The sequence below is a fragment of the Salvia hispanica genome, chromosome 2 (assembly GCF_029641045.1).
Source record: "Salvia hispanica isolate PSC_SH4W2 chromosome 2, Shi_PSC_v1, whole genome shotgun sequence".
Taxonomy (NCBI): Eukaryota; Viridiplantae; Streptophyta; class Magnoliopsida; order Lamiales; family Lamiaceae; genus Salvia; species Salvia hispanica.
This window is the reverse complement of record NC_142693.1, coordinates 64,781,853-64,795,121: the sequence shown is the minus strand read 5'-3', so window position 1 is coordinate 64,795,121 and position 13,269 is coordinate 64,781,853. Positions and strand designations below refer to the sequence as shown.

The 13,269-nt window shown below is 34.7% G+C and overlaps 1 protein-coding gene across 4 annotated transcripts; it reads left to right on the top strand.

Annotated features, from left to right (window-relative positions):
- The first annotated feature begins 4,739 nt into the window (after window positions 1-4,739).
- On the top strand, window positions 4,740-9,998 carry LOC125194427 (putative WD repeat-containing protein C2A9.03). 4 transcript variants are annotated; one of them, XM_048092669.1, is made up of 9 exons: window positions 4,740-4,937; window positions 5,499-5,660; window positions 5,779-5,946; window positions 6,087-6,173; window positions 8,568-8,702; window positions 8,791-8,901; window positions 8,991-9,188; window positions 9,263-9,349; window positions 9,440-9,998. In XM_048092669.1, exons 2-9 carry the CDS (start codon window positions 5,508-5,510, stop codon window positions 9,851-9,853), a joined length of 1,353 nt encoding a protein of 450 aa, XP_047948626.1. In that variant the 5' UTR covers window positions 4,740-4,937; window positions 5,499-5,507; the 3' UTR covers window positions 9,854-9,998. The 4 variants fall into 4 exon arrangements, with proteins under 4 accessions (XP_047948626.1, XP_047948702.1, XP_088920341.1 ...); XM_048092745.1 differs by lacking the exons at window positions 4,740-4,937; window positions 5,499-5,660; window positions 5,779-5,946 and adding an exon at window positions 7,624-7,686 and having other exon boundaries at window positions 6,094-6,173; XM_089064215.1 differs by lacking the exons at window positions 4,740-4,937; window positions 5,499-5,660; window positions 5,779-5,946; window positions 6,087-6,173 and adding exons at window positions 6,175-6,822; window positions 7,037-7,686.
- The last annotated feature ends 3,271 nt before the right edge of the window (window positions 9,999-13,269 follow it).

Sequence of the window (13,269 nt, the reverse complement as noted above, 5' to 3'; positions counted from 1 at the left end):
CCGCACCGAAGCCGACGTACGAGCATTGTCATATTAGCTGTTCAATAGTCAATACTGAAAAGTGGCCCAAGTTTACCTACTGGGGCGAATACCTCGTTCTACGTGACTGTCCGAAATTCAGGTCCCTGATCGACAAAGAGCCTGTCCCTGGGCCGAAGCGGACAAGACTCGGCGTCGCCGACAACTACAACAGTAGTAGCGACTCACGTGCCTTCGATCTGAATGATGATGCTTCGGAGGAGGAGCCCCCCTCGACACTCTCGCAGCGCCCACGTCTGCAGGGCCAGCGTGCCGCCATCCGGGAAGCTAGATTTGGCTCCCAATTCTCTGCTGCGAGTGCTACAGTAGTGCCCTCAACACCCCGGGCGGCATTGGCTCATACCTAGAGGTGTAGATGATGAAGCAACTTCAGGATAGCTTAGCCTTGTACGAGAAGTCGACTGACCTGAAGACTAAGAGATTCTACAACGACCTCATTATTCGACTGAGGTCGATGTTGGGGTGGGGCGAAGGGTCGCAGACGGGAGACGCAAGCGGCAGTGGGGGCGGTGCAAGTGGGCAGTGGGTGCGGTGGCGGCGACAACGGCGGTGGTGAAGAAGATGTGATGGATTCAGATGACGACACCGAGTAGGCGGACGGTGTCGTCATTTTTTTATTATTATTTTTAAAAAAATTCGTTGTATACATTTTTCCCTATTTATAATACGACGAAAATTTGGTTTCAATTCACTCATTTTTAAAGTATGCATTTTTTAAAAATTAATCTTGGCATATAATTTTTATTTTAGTAATATTCAAATATAATAAAAAATGCATGAAAATAATTTAAATTTTTGTAATATAACAAAAAATGGTGGTCCAGAGGGCCACCATTGTAGTGGCCAAGTTTTCATGGGCAGGGCCAAGTTTGTTGGGCATGCCCAAGAAATGGTGGCTTGGGCATGCCCAAGAAGGCCACCACTGTGGATGCCTTAATATCACAATGTTTAGCCGAAATTCATGATTTTAGGACCAATATACTAAAGATAATTGTTAAAATTTGAGATGAAATTTATAAATTTAAAAAATTATGATAGAACTTATATATAATCATTGAAGATCATAGTTTTGAAAATACAATAATAGTAAGTTCAAAAGTCTGGAATACTCCTATAATTGATAAAAATGTTAAAAAAATGAGATACATAAGTTTCAATGATTGTGTGTGTTTGATAAAATCGCTGAAGTTTAGGGTTTGAAATTACACGAAAATAAATTACAAAAATCTGAAACATAACTAATATGGGAAGTGATTAAGAATTGAGATAAAATAAGTAAATTTCAAATATCATGATAGAATTGATAAAATCATTGGAGATTTGGATTTTGAAATACACAAAAAATAAAACTATAATTTTTTAATTATAAACTATATTTTTAATCATAACCAAAATATCGTAATAAGGGAGAAATATGTAATTTCCAAACACTTGGATTGTACTAACCGAATTAATCCATCAATGTAATAAGGGAGAAATATGTAATTTCCAAACACTTGGATTGTACTAACTGAATTAATCCCATCAATTTAATTATTTCGTCTTTTTCCCCTTCGTTCATTAAAATTAGATATAAATTGTCAATTGATATATATAGTTGGAGTTGGTAAATTCCCACTGGAAATCAAACACCACAAGCTAAAGGTGTGAATGTGGTGCAATGTATGATGAAGATAGAGTGATTTGATGTACTCCATTTAATTAATTGTTTGTCCTAAGTTTTTTATTCATCATCTGGAACACGCTAACGACTCTTGGTAATAAATTATTACTATGTTAATTGCAATTATAATTAAGGTTGTCATGATTTGTAAAATCATAAGAGTTTAACAATATCTTATTCAAATATATCATACTCCTTCCAAAATTAAAATCCTTTTTTTCTGATTTGTCTCTTAAAAAAAAATATTTTAGAGAATTTCGTTCTGTAATAAGGTGAGACATATTTTTCACTAATAATTTTTTTTTCTATATCTCTCCTATTTTATTAATTTTATATTAAAATCATATATTTTTTTAAGTTTTTATTATTAGAAATAGAGAGAGTCAAACAATTCATGCGGTGTTCAAGTCTGCAAATTTATGAAAATATTTCACAGCTTCCTCGCCAAAATTTATTTTAAAATTAATACAGAAATTAAACTCTAACTTCATAATTTTAAAGAATTCTAAGATATCCATTAGGGTTTGTGTTAAAATGACAACACCTCTTAAAGTGACATCGTGATTTCACATATCCAACAATATTATAAACGCTACACAGAAATATTATAAACGCTACACATCAATCTATAGATTGCTGTATAGCGTGTTGGATATTGCTGACCGAGAAAAAATTGCTTGCTGGCCGAGATTTTTGCACTTAAGCAATTTTTTTATTGCTACATGGTAGCTTATTATTCGTTCATGTGTACAAATGATTGGCTAAGAATGATGGTATAGTATTATTTTAAGAGGTGTTGTAATTTTAATGCACCTCTATCTATTAGTTATCATACTTCTTGAAGTGAATTTTAAAACAAAAGGAAATGAGAAGATCAATAAATAGATTGATTAGCCATATGATTATAGCTTCATCATGCAATAAATTCTTAATTCTCATTTAGTTAGTTAAATAATAATATCAATTTTAAAATCCATAATTTTAACATAAACATACTGAAATATTTCTGAAATTTTCAAAATTGTTCCCTATCCGACCATGAAGCTTCTCTAGTGAAGATGATTTAAAGGGATAGGTTAGTGATACTGATACAGAAGTTTGCATTATTTTGTAGAAAAATATATTTATATTTTAATTCTGAAAGGGAAAAAGAATTTTATAATAACAAAATTTCCTATGTTTGTGGGAGTTTTCAACCTTATTCGTTTTGATTGAAAAGATTACACAGTATGTCATACAAGAATAAGTTAAAATGAATACAGTTGAATTTACTTTAGGGCCAAGTAATTTTAATGTCCCTATCATAATTCATTAATTTATTTATTTAATTTTAAATATAAAATGAAATAGAAAATGCTATATTTTCCTATTTCCCACTAATTTGTCCATTTCTTTGCATATCATCCAATTAAAGAGCGTACCACAAATTGACTCATATTCGAAAATGGACACATCCTTTGTTTCCATTAGCTGTATTTCTTTTTCCACAACGAAAGAAATAAAAAATAAATATCCAAAATCTAATCAATAAAAATAAATAGGCCCCCACAATGCCAAGACCGACTTATTGATATGTTTTTAAAGCTATTAATTGATTAAAAATGGGATAAAGTTTGTAAATATCCGTAAAAACAATAGTGACTCTAAAGAATATGTTTTGTACATTAATCAATTGATTTAAAATGAATGCTTTAGTTTACCTAACAATAATTGCCTCTCATTTTCATCAAGCTTATTGGCATGCATTTGCACTAAACTCCATAAAAAAAATTAGCAAAGTTAAACTAGCTTAGTTCCTATTTACTTTTCAGTAAAGTATTTGTTAATATAATAGATATGTTAACACATTATTCATGTGTATTTACAGTGGAAAAAGGTGATTTCTAGGTCAGAACCCTTAAAAGGGGCCTATTTTCATGACCAAGAATCGCAAACAAATTAATTACAAAATCAAAAACCATTTCATTAACTTTTATTCATCAATTTAAAGCTAACGAACAACGTATACTACTATCATAATTTCAAAATCATGACCCCGAAGGCAGAGATTGATTCCTTGACCAAATACTAAAAAAAAATCAATTCATTAGAACTTTTATCCATTAATTTGAAGTTATCGAACAAAGTATACTATCATTTAAAAAATTTATGGCTTCATACCCAAAGGCCGAAATCAAAACGGTTAAGAATAAACGGGTGTCATGCTATTCGATCACAACTGGAGTTAAAAATCCAAATATTCTTATTAGATACTCCCTCCGTCCACGAATAAGAGTCCCGGTTCATAATTACCATAAATGGTAAAGAGACCCCACATTCCACTAACTCATTTCTCTCACATATCATTTAAAACTAATATATACAAGTGGGATCCTTATTCCACTAACTTTCTTCCACCCACTTTTCTTAACATTTCTTAAAACCTGCGCCATTTAGAAATGAGACTAGTAATCGTGGATGGAGGGAGTATAAAAGTAAAATTAAAATGGAAAATAAATTCCAATGGTGGTAGTGATGGACAAGGTGCTTATGGACTTAAACCTTTACTAAAAAAGTAATTAAAAATTTTCTGTTTTGAACCACTGATTTGTTGCTAGTCATTCTTATTATCTCACACAATTTAATATTTAATCCTACAATCTCACTCAATTTCAGTATTTATTTAATCTTTTATTTTATACTACCATCGATGTTGTCAATTCTACAATATACATACGTTTCCACTTCTCAGTCAATTAAAAATTGCTTGGTCGGCTGAAATAAAACACACGAAATCTCATCTTTAAACACCAAATTAGTATTAATAAATTTTTAATTGGGTTTTGGAAAAAAAATTTTTGCCACGTTAAAGTAGTTGACGGAGAAACCTAACGGCAGGTAAAACAAGACCGTCCCCGTTAGCGGAGCCCACACCCAATTTTCATTTTTCTTTTTTCATTTCTTTTTATATCATGGGTCCCACGCCCACGGCCCCACGCTAGAACACAGTCGAACCTTCGTCTTCTTTATAAGTAGTGCTAGAAGACTCACCATTTCTCGCTACTCTGCAACTCGCAATCTCTCTCTCTCCTCTCTCTAATCTAGCTCAATTTTTCTGAATATTCTTCGAATTCAAAGTTGACTACACTGTTTGCAGTCACGAAGCTCGATAAATCTCACTGAATTCGACTGATTCCGCCTCGGAACCTCCCGTTTTTTTCGATTTCTCACTGTTTTGCCGTGGAAACGTTTTGAGGTATTGCTTTCGGTTATTTGATTTAGCTAATTTTAGTTAATTTTGTTTTTTGTGCTTCTCGTCAGTGTAGGATTCATTGTTTTGTTGTAAATGCGTGTGTTTTGTTTTTTCGGATTGTTAATTTCATAATTAGTGTGTGTATCTGTGTGTGTGTGTGAAATTTTAGTTAATTTTGATTTTTGCTTCTCGTCAGTGGAGAATTCATTGTTCTGTTGTAAATGCGTGTGTTTGTTTTTTCAGATTGTTGTGTGTGTGTGTGTTTTTTAAATTTTGATTAATTTCGGTATTTTTTTGGCATGAATAGTTGCTGGTCCCGTTGATCTTATTTTACCTTTGTTTATGGCAAATTGGCAATTGGTTCTTCTGTTTTTAATTCGATTTAATTTTTTAATTAGTTACTTTTTTAAAAAATTGATTCCTTAACCTGCGGAGTCTCGTTTGGCCGTTTTAGGCAACTGATTTCTCTGTTTATGTTATAGAATTGATTTGATTGAGTTTGTTTGCTTGTGCTTTTGCTTCAGCTAGATTCTCATCACTGTTTGCTTGTGTTCTGTTTCACAGTGATAATCAATGGAGCAATTTCCTAACCACGAGCTTGAGTATGTTGTCGATGATTACTACGACATCACTGATTTCGAGGATGAAAACGACTCTCCGACTATTGGAAGTAGTTCCATGGATGATGACTCAGCTGACTCCGATTTTGAGGATGATTTTGAACAGGTAATCTTAATTATTCTGTTCAGAGTTTTTAGAAGATACGGCATCTTAATTTGTTCCTTTCAGCTGAAAAAGGAATTGTTTTGATTTACTGTTTGTTTAACATTTTCTAATGATGCAGAACAATCCAATGACTGATACATCGGCTTTGGAAGTCAAAAAAGGCAAGGATATCCAAGGAATTCCATGGGAAAGACTCAATTTTACTAGAGAGGAGTACCGTGAGTCCCGTTTGAAGCAATACAAGAATTATGAGAGTCTGTCACTCTGTCGTGAAGATCTTGACAAGGTATAAGATGTTTAAGTTTGTGTATTGTTGTTTGATTTCTTATATTGGTCTGCTATATTTGGTATGCAATCTCAATGGATTGAGAGTTATTGTGGTCTACTGATAATTGTGTTGCTAAGATTCTGTGTTCTCCATCGCAGGAGTGCAAAAAAGTGGAGAAAGGCCACAACTTCTACGATTTTCAGTTCAATACAAGGCTTGTCAAATCAACGATCGTCCATTTTCAGGTATAGATTGTCTCATCTGGTTTTGTTTCTTTAAATTCATTCTGTGACTATGTGACTCCTTCCTGTGACTATGTGTTGGTTTTCATCATTTTGGTCTTCTGTATCAATATAGTACCTTTTGTTTTGTTGGTATTCTTTGTGGCTGAATGGTTATGGAAATGTTTTGTTGAGTATCAAGCAGATTGATGACGTATTTGTTCGTTGTAGTAGTAGTAGTAGTTTTCTCTTTGGCTCTTTGTGGATCACTTCGATGGCATATTGACAGTAGGGGTGGTTGAACTTCTTTTGTTGATGTCTTTTAGGCAATTTTTCTTTGGTTTTCGGCCCCTGTTTTTGTTTTCAGACATGGCATAAGTTTGTTTCTTTAGATTCACATTTATTATTTGTAGGTATTTGACTATTGTTGTTCATATGCATATGCATCTGCACCTTGCATCTAATTTCAGCTTGTCCTCTCTTTTTCCCCCTATAAACTAACTGTAAACAGCAGGATACTTTATGGTTTGAAATGGTGCTCAACATGGCATATGTACTATAGATTTTGTTGTGTCACAAATTTAACATTTCAGTTGTGTAGCTATTGACCTTAGCAAAGATCATATCCCGTTAAATCATCTACAATTTCTGCAGAGTAATGGGGCCTTGCCAGGTTCGTTTTGTTGCTTTGCATATAAGATAAAGAGTTCATACTCCGCTAAGTTTGAGAGCATTACCATATATATTTCTTTAGCGACAAATTTGCTATAAACTAGCATTTATAGTTTTTGTAAGCTTAGTTTCGATTGAAATCTTATCGTTTTTTGCTTTACCCAGGTCACTAGCATTGACCTGGGACTTGTATTCACTGAATCCTTTCTGTGCAGATTATGACATATTTACTGAGACTCACATGAATAAATTTATAGTAGAGGATCTGTTATGGGAGGTACCATATTGAGTACTTGTTAACACTTACCAGGTTATGAAACCACTTTGTTTCCAAAACTTAGGTAAGCATATAATTCTTCTTTAGTGAGATTGGAAGTGTAGGCAACGTGTGTGGCTTCACAAACATGCATATTATGCCACAGCCCACTCTTTCCTGTGCAGAGGGTGATACATACGGGGGTCTTTTGTGTATTGTTTTTTTTTTTCCCTTATATTGCTTTTTCTTAGCTAGTTTTTAACACTTCATTGGTGTCCATGAGACATTCTAACTCTGCCTTAGTTTTGTTGTTTGATCTGGCTTTAGAGGATGGCTTTTATCGAGCTGTCCTGTGGATAGTTCTTTAATGTTTTCATCTTCTCTTCGTTGAACTCTTGTGATTGCTTTTTTTTTTCTATGGTTTTGCTATATTTATCTTCAGTCCTTGGAAACTAATACTTCTACAAAACATCTGATCAGACTAGCATATATATCAATTGCCTTGTAATTTAACCCATGGCACGGGATTGCTACTCTCTATTTCAGCCTTAGAAGCAAGATTGCAGTTTTACCTGAGCAGCTGGCGCATTAGAGGACACCTTCCATATGGTATGATGGGGGCCTAACTAAGCATTAAAGAGTAGTGTTGTGTGTGTGTGGGTTGCCAGGACCAAGTTATACTTCCTTTTAATTTCTGCTTCGCTTGCTTAGTTGTTTCTTTGCATCTGCATTTATGGATACACCACTGTGAGCTGAGCATTTATCATTCATGCACGCTTCTTTTTAGTTTCTTAATTACAATATTTCGAATTTTAGCATTTTTCTACACTAACAATCTCATCACGCATGGGGTGCTGATTCGGTTTATATGACCTATACTTGTTTTCTTGTTGTGTGTCCAACGTGGAGTGGACTATAAATAATGTTTAGCATTCATTTTTTATTATGTGCCACCTTGTGAGATGTGTTGCCATCTGGATCCTATATCAATGTAGCCTGCTTAGATCATATGCTTCCCGGTGTTCCCGGTGGTTGTTATATGTGATTTGTGTCAACCTTCATGCTATCTGACATATTGCACTTTTATATGTCTGATCTTTTGTGTGAAATCACTCTTGAATTCGTGTTATGAATTTTCACACATTGCTTTCATTTGTCCTGGTGGTTTTGCATTTTAGTGTTTAGGAGGTGATATGGGGTCAGGAGAGTTCGTTTTTTTGACAAATGGGTGTATGATTAACAGTGTTTGCTAAGCTAACAGCGAAACATTTTTGTTGTTGGAAATCCTGTGTACACACTAGCTCCTGATTCGTTGATGCACATCCCTTGTGAATGTTTTTCCCTGTCGGGCTGAGTCGTTGATTTCTTAAATGCGACTATAAATCCTTATTTGTCTTGCACATCAGTGGAAATTGTGGTTGTTTCCTTGATTGTTGAGATTCATGATTTGGCTATGAATGGTTACTAACACCAAGTTCTCACCATTTCAGCTGAGGAACCTACTATGGGCGACCTCGAAGCACGATGTGTATCTAACGCAAAATTACTCTGTGATGCACTGGTCATCCATGCTCAGGAAGAGCAAAGAAGTCATTAATGTTGCTAAGCCTATTGTACCAACCCTGGTGAGTTCATCTCCTATCCATCTTATCATATACCTCGAGATCACAACCAGGATTTACCGTTTTTAACATATTACCGATCTGTTGACAGAACTCCCCTGGATCTATGGCGCAAACTCTTTCGAGAGTTCAAATAAGCACCATGACTGTGAAGGATAACCTAATGGTGGCCGGTGGTTTCCAAGGCGAGGTTATGTGCAAGGTATGTTTGTTATTCGATTTGCCAGTTTATCCATCCCAGAGTCATGCGAGCTCACTTTTCGTTAACTAGTATCTTTACTATGAATGCAGTATCTGAACCAACCTGGGGTTGCCTTCTGTACTAAAGTAGCCACCGATGAAAATGCCATCACCAACTCTGTCGACGTTTATCACAACCCCAGTGGAGCTATGAGGGTTATCACTGCGAACAACGATGCCCAAGTGAGGGTCTTGGATGGTGGAAACTTCTCATGCCTGAATCGCTTCACGTTCCCATGGTCTGTCAATGTAAGTGAGCTTTAAGCCATTCCCGACAAACATCATATCCTTTCGACCTCCTACTTATGTTGGCTTGATTGCAGAACATCTCCGCAAGCCCAGATGGGAAGCTGCTCGCTATTCTTGGCGACAGCCCTGAATGTTTACTTGCAGACGCTCAGTCGGGAAAGGTCAGTTTCACTCCCTAAACGGCACAAATGCTTAAGTAATGTGTTAGATAAGATAAGTCAAAAGCTCAACGTCTTGACACTGTTCTGCAGGTTGTGAGCAACCTGAAGGGGCACCTAGACTACTCATTCGCCTCCGCCTGGCACCCGGATGGCAACATCCTGGCCACGGGGAACCAAGACACGACTTGCAGATTGTGGGACATAAGGAACCTTTCGGAGTCGGTGCACGTGCTCAAGGGAAGGATGGGCGCTATCAGGGCGCTCCGTTTCACCTCTGACGGCCGCTTCTTGGCCATGGCTGAGCCAGCAGACTTTGTGCACGTGTTTGACACGAAGTCGGACTACGCAGCAGGACAGGAGATCGATCTGTTTGGTGAGATAGCTGGTATCTCGTTTAGCCCCGATGGGGACGCCTTGTTCGTGGGCGTTTCGGACCGAACATACGGCAGTTTGTTGGAGTTCAACAGGAAAAGTTATGACAGCTACCTTAGCTGCATCTTCTAGGTCTAAAAGATGAGTTTCTGTGATTTTTATTATGCAGAAAAGAAATGGGAAATTTTGCAGTTGTAAATTGTTAATTGGCTTTTGCTCTGTAAATGAGAACAGTATGTGGCTTGTGTATATATTAATGAAATTGTGTTTTCTTTTCTCTTGTTTAGTTTATTTAGTTTGGCAAAAAACAATTATAACAAGTGGATTGTTACTGTAAAAAAATCCAAAGAAACATTTCAATTATGTCTTGTTTGGTAATTTAAGATTAATTTATTAGATCAATTGAAATCTTGAGATTAATTATGTTATACTATGACTCAACAAAGACTTAACTCAAAAAATAACAATTACACTCTTAATTCACTTTCTCTAAAATACAACAACACAATAACATCAAACCCTATCCAATGGAAACAAGTATACTCTTAGTTGAGAAAAGACTGATGTTTAGGTTTTAGGGGAAATATTGGTATTGGAACCTAAACTTGTGACTATAATACTTGAGTCAGTTCACTGAGAGTTTTTTTGCATGCCACAATTTCTTTTTCACAGATTTGGGTGTTTTTGCTGTGTGTTAGTTTTCTGCTTTCTCTTTCATACTAGACAGTTTTGGGGCTGATGAGAGGGATCAGTGTGATGTGGAATGAATGCTCAGTCCCTTTCTTAGAAAATTAAGCTGTTTTTTTAGGGAGTGAGGGCTGTGTCGGCAAGGGCGAAAACGTTTAGAAACGCAGAATGACACTTTTAAATGCTCGAATTATGTCGATAGATGCAATTTAGGACTATGGCTTGAATGTTGTTGTACATTTGCGGGGTTCGTGATGCTGGGAAGAGTTCTACCTCTTTGATACTGTATTTTTGTATGTGTCGTGAATTTATTATGTAGTACTCCCTCCGTATCTGGAGGCGTTTCTTTTCGGCACGAAGATTAAGAAAAATTGTGTTAGGTGAATTAAGTAAAGGAAAAATAAAGTGGAAAATGAAAAAGGCAGAGAGATGAAGAAAGAAAAAAGTAAGAGAGAGTAAAGTAGGTGTGGAAAAATGTGTTAACTTTTACTAAAAAGAAAAATGACTCCATTACCATGAAACGTACCAAAATGGCAAAATAACTTTATTACTATAGAACAGAGGGAGTAAAATATTCCACGACAATCAACAAACAATCTCGAGAAAAAGGCAGCAAATCCGATTCACATCCAAGATACTTGACAATAAAACATTTAGCTATATTTGGAGCTTGAAGTAGTTAAATAAATGGTGTTCTTGACTTTTTTATTACATTCATGTATTTGTGATGTATTAATATTCACAAGATGATTGGATTACATTGCCCCAACCTAAGATGAGAAAGTGTGATTTAGACGAAAAATATATGATTGAAAAAATAATAGTAATATCTATTTAAACGCAATAAAAAGACTTCCATGCATATATATTGCACCATAAATATCTTGAAAGAGACCAAAACAATATAATGCACAAGTGTAGAAGTGAAATTGAGATATTGAAGTAGAAAGATTATTGATCTCTTTCCACGGAGGATTTATTGTCTGGCACTTGAATTTTCGTGAATGATATAATTATGTTGAGCCAAATGAGTACTTTAAATTTATTGCTATGACAAAACATATAGTACTAACAATTTTGTAAAAATGGTTACAAATTGCTTTAATGATATAATTGGTTGTACAAACCTATATTGGGCACTCATGCATGAGCTTAATTACGTATTCAAATAATCGACCCCCCTCAAGGGACAACGTCTTTGTTGGTCACAGTTGGCTTCTTTCCCAGAACACTACTTTGTGGGTCACGATCAAGTGAGACATATTAATTAAAGCACAAATATAACATAATAAACTTGAGAATTCTTCCCAAAAGACTATTTTATTAAAAGATTTAGTCAATTTGATCTATAACGTTACTCCACATTTGATGCTTTGCAAAATGTAGGACAAATTATCTTGCCCTGGGGTTCGTAACATCATTATGCGAGGAAGCAGTGGGTCGTAGTTTTCGCAAAAGCAGATAAATGAATATTAATGTAGACAATAGTGAATCCAGGAAATGAAAACACCCATGTTGTCAGGTACATTAAATAAGGTTGTTGCTAACGTCGGAAGGTAACGACAGCTGTGCCAACGGTTAGCAATGAAAAATGGAAAAAAACGGAATTATTGTGGGGTCAGGAGAAAAACAGATATGATTTGATTGTGCGAACATCAACACAATGTATTCAAAATATTAATAAAGGGTAATTATGTCAAACCTAAATTTATACATGGTTTATTTTCGTATTTTAGTAAGACAACCTAAACAAACCATAGAAAACCATATCTTCAGGCTACACAACTATCATCTTAACCAAATCAGACTACTTTATCATGAGAAATTTGAGAAAAATATTAAGTGTGATTATTTTTAATTGCAAGAACAACCTGTCCAAAATTAATATTTTCGGGCATTTGTATTAAATAGATCTATATCCATGACTTGGAAGCTCTATCCCTACATATATTATGACGACAATTACACAGCTATACACTCTTTCAAAATCTAATGAAACAAATATTTCCAACTTGAATGAGCATTAAATGCCAGAATTTGCTCATATTTTTTAAACTATTCTTATATTTTTTGGGCTATGTATTATTATATTTGTAATAATACACTCAGGAGTGTTTAGTTTGCAAGATTATATCCGTGATTAAATTAGTGTGTTTGGTTCATGAGATTCAATCTCACAACTCAATCCTAGATGAATAATTATGGGATAATTAATCTTAGCTAAACCCCTATGACTAAAATAATCTCACAACTCAATCCTAGATTATATTTTGGTATTATTTTATCTTGGCAACCAAACACCACCTCAAATTAGAGCTTATATCATGAAATTGGCAATTACTATGTACTATCACGTTATCTTTTTTCCACAAAATTTCATTATTTTCAAATTATAAAAAATTCTTTCTAAAATCTTTTTTTTTCCAAGATACTACTATATACTAGTACAATAATGGTCCACATACTTGACAATATAATTATTAACACTATATTTTATGGTGAATCTTGAGCTTTTCTTCTATTCGTGCGTAAATTATTGTATTTTGTTTGTTTTTTAACTTTGCTAATTCATCAACGCAGTGTATTAAAAATGTCAAGACTATAACATTAAAATATCAACACATAATGTCAACACTATATATTGACATTTTAATATCATCGTGTTGCTATTTTTAATACACTGCATTGATGAGTTAGCAACTTAAGAAAGTTAGTAATGGATCACACCCCACTTCATGATTCTATAAATATTGGATTTTGTTTGGTTTTCAATTTTTTTCCTCTTTGACTCTCCTTTGACTCTAGATTGACCATAAAGATTTATTATGATTTATGAGCATGTTTTGTTCAAGACTTGATGT

What these genes read in the sequence shown, in the direction of transcription:
- LOC125194427 (XM_048092669.1), top strand. Translation starts at nt 5,508, where the DNA reads ATGGAGCAATTTCCTAACCACGAGCTTGAGTATGTTGTCGATGATTAC. An exon ending in TTGAGGATGATTTTGAACAG is followed by an intron (nt 5,661 to 5,778) that starts GTAATCTTAATT and finishes CTAATGATGCAG; the next exon opens with AACAATCCAATGACTGATAC. An exon ending in AAGGCGAGGTTATGTGCAAG is followed by an intron (nt 8,902 to 8,990) that starts GTATGTTTGTTA and finishes CTATGAATGCAG; the next exon opens with TATCTGAACCAACCTGGGGT.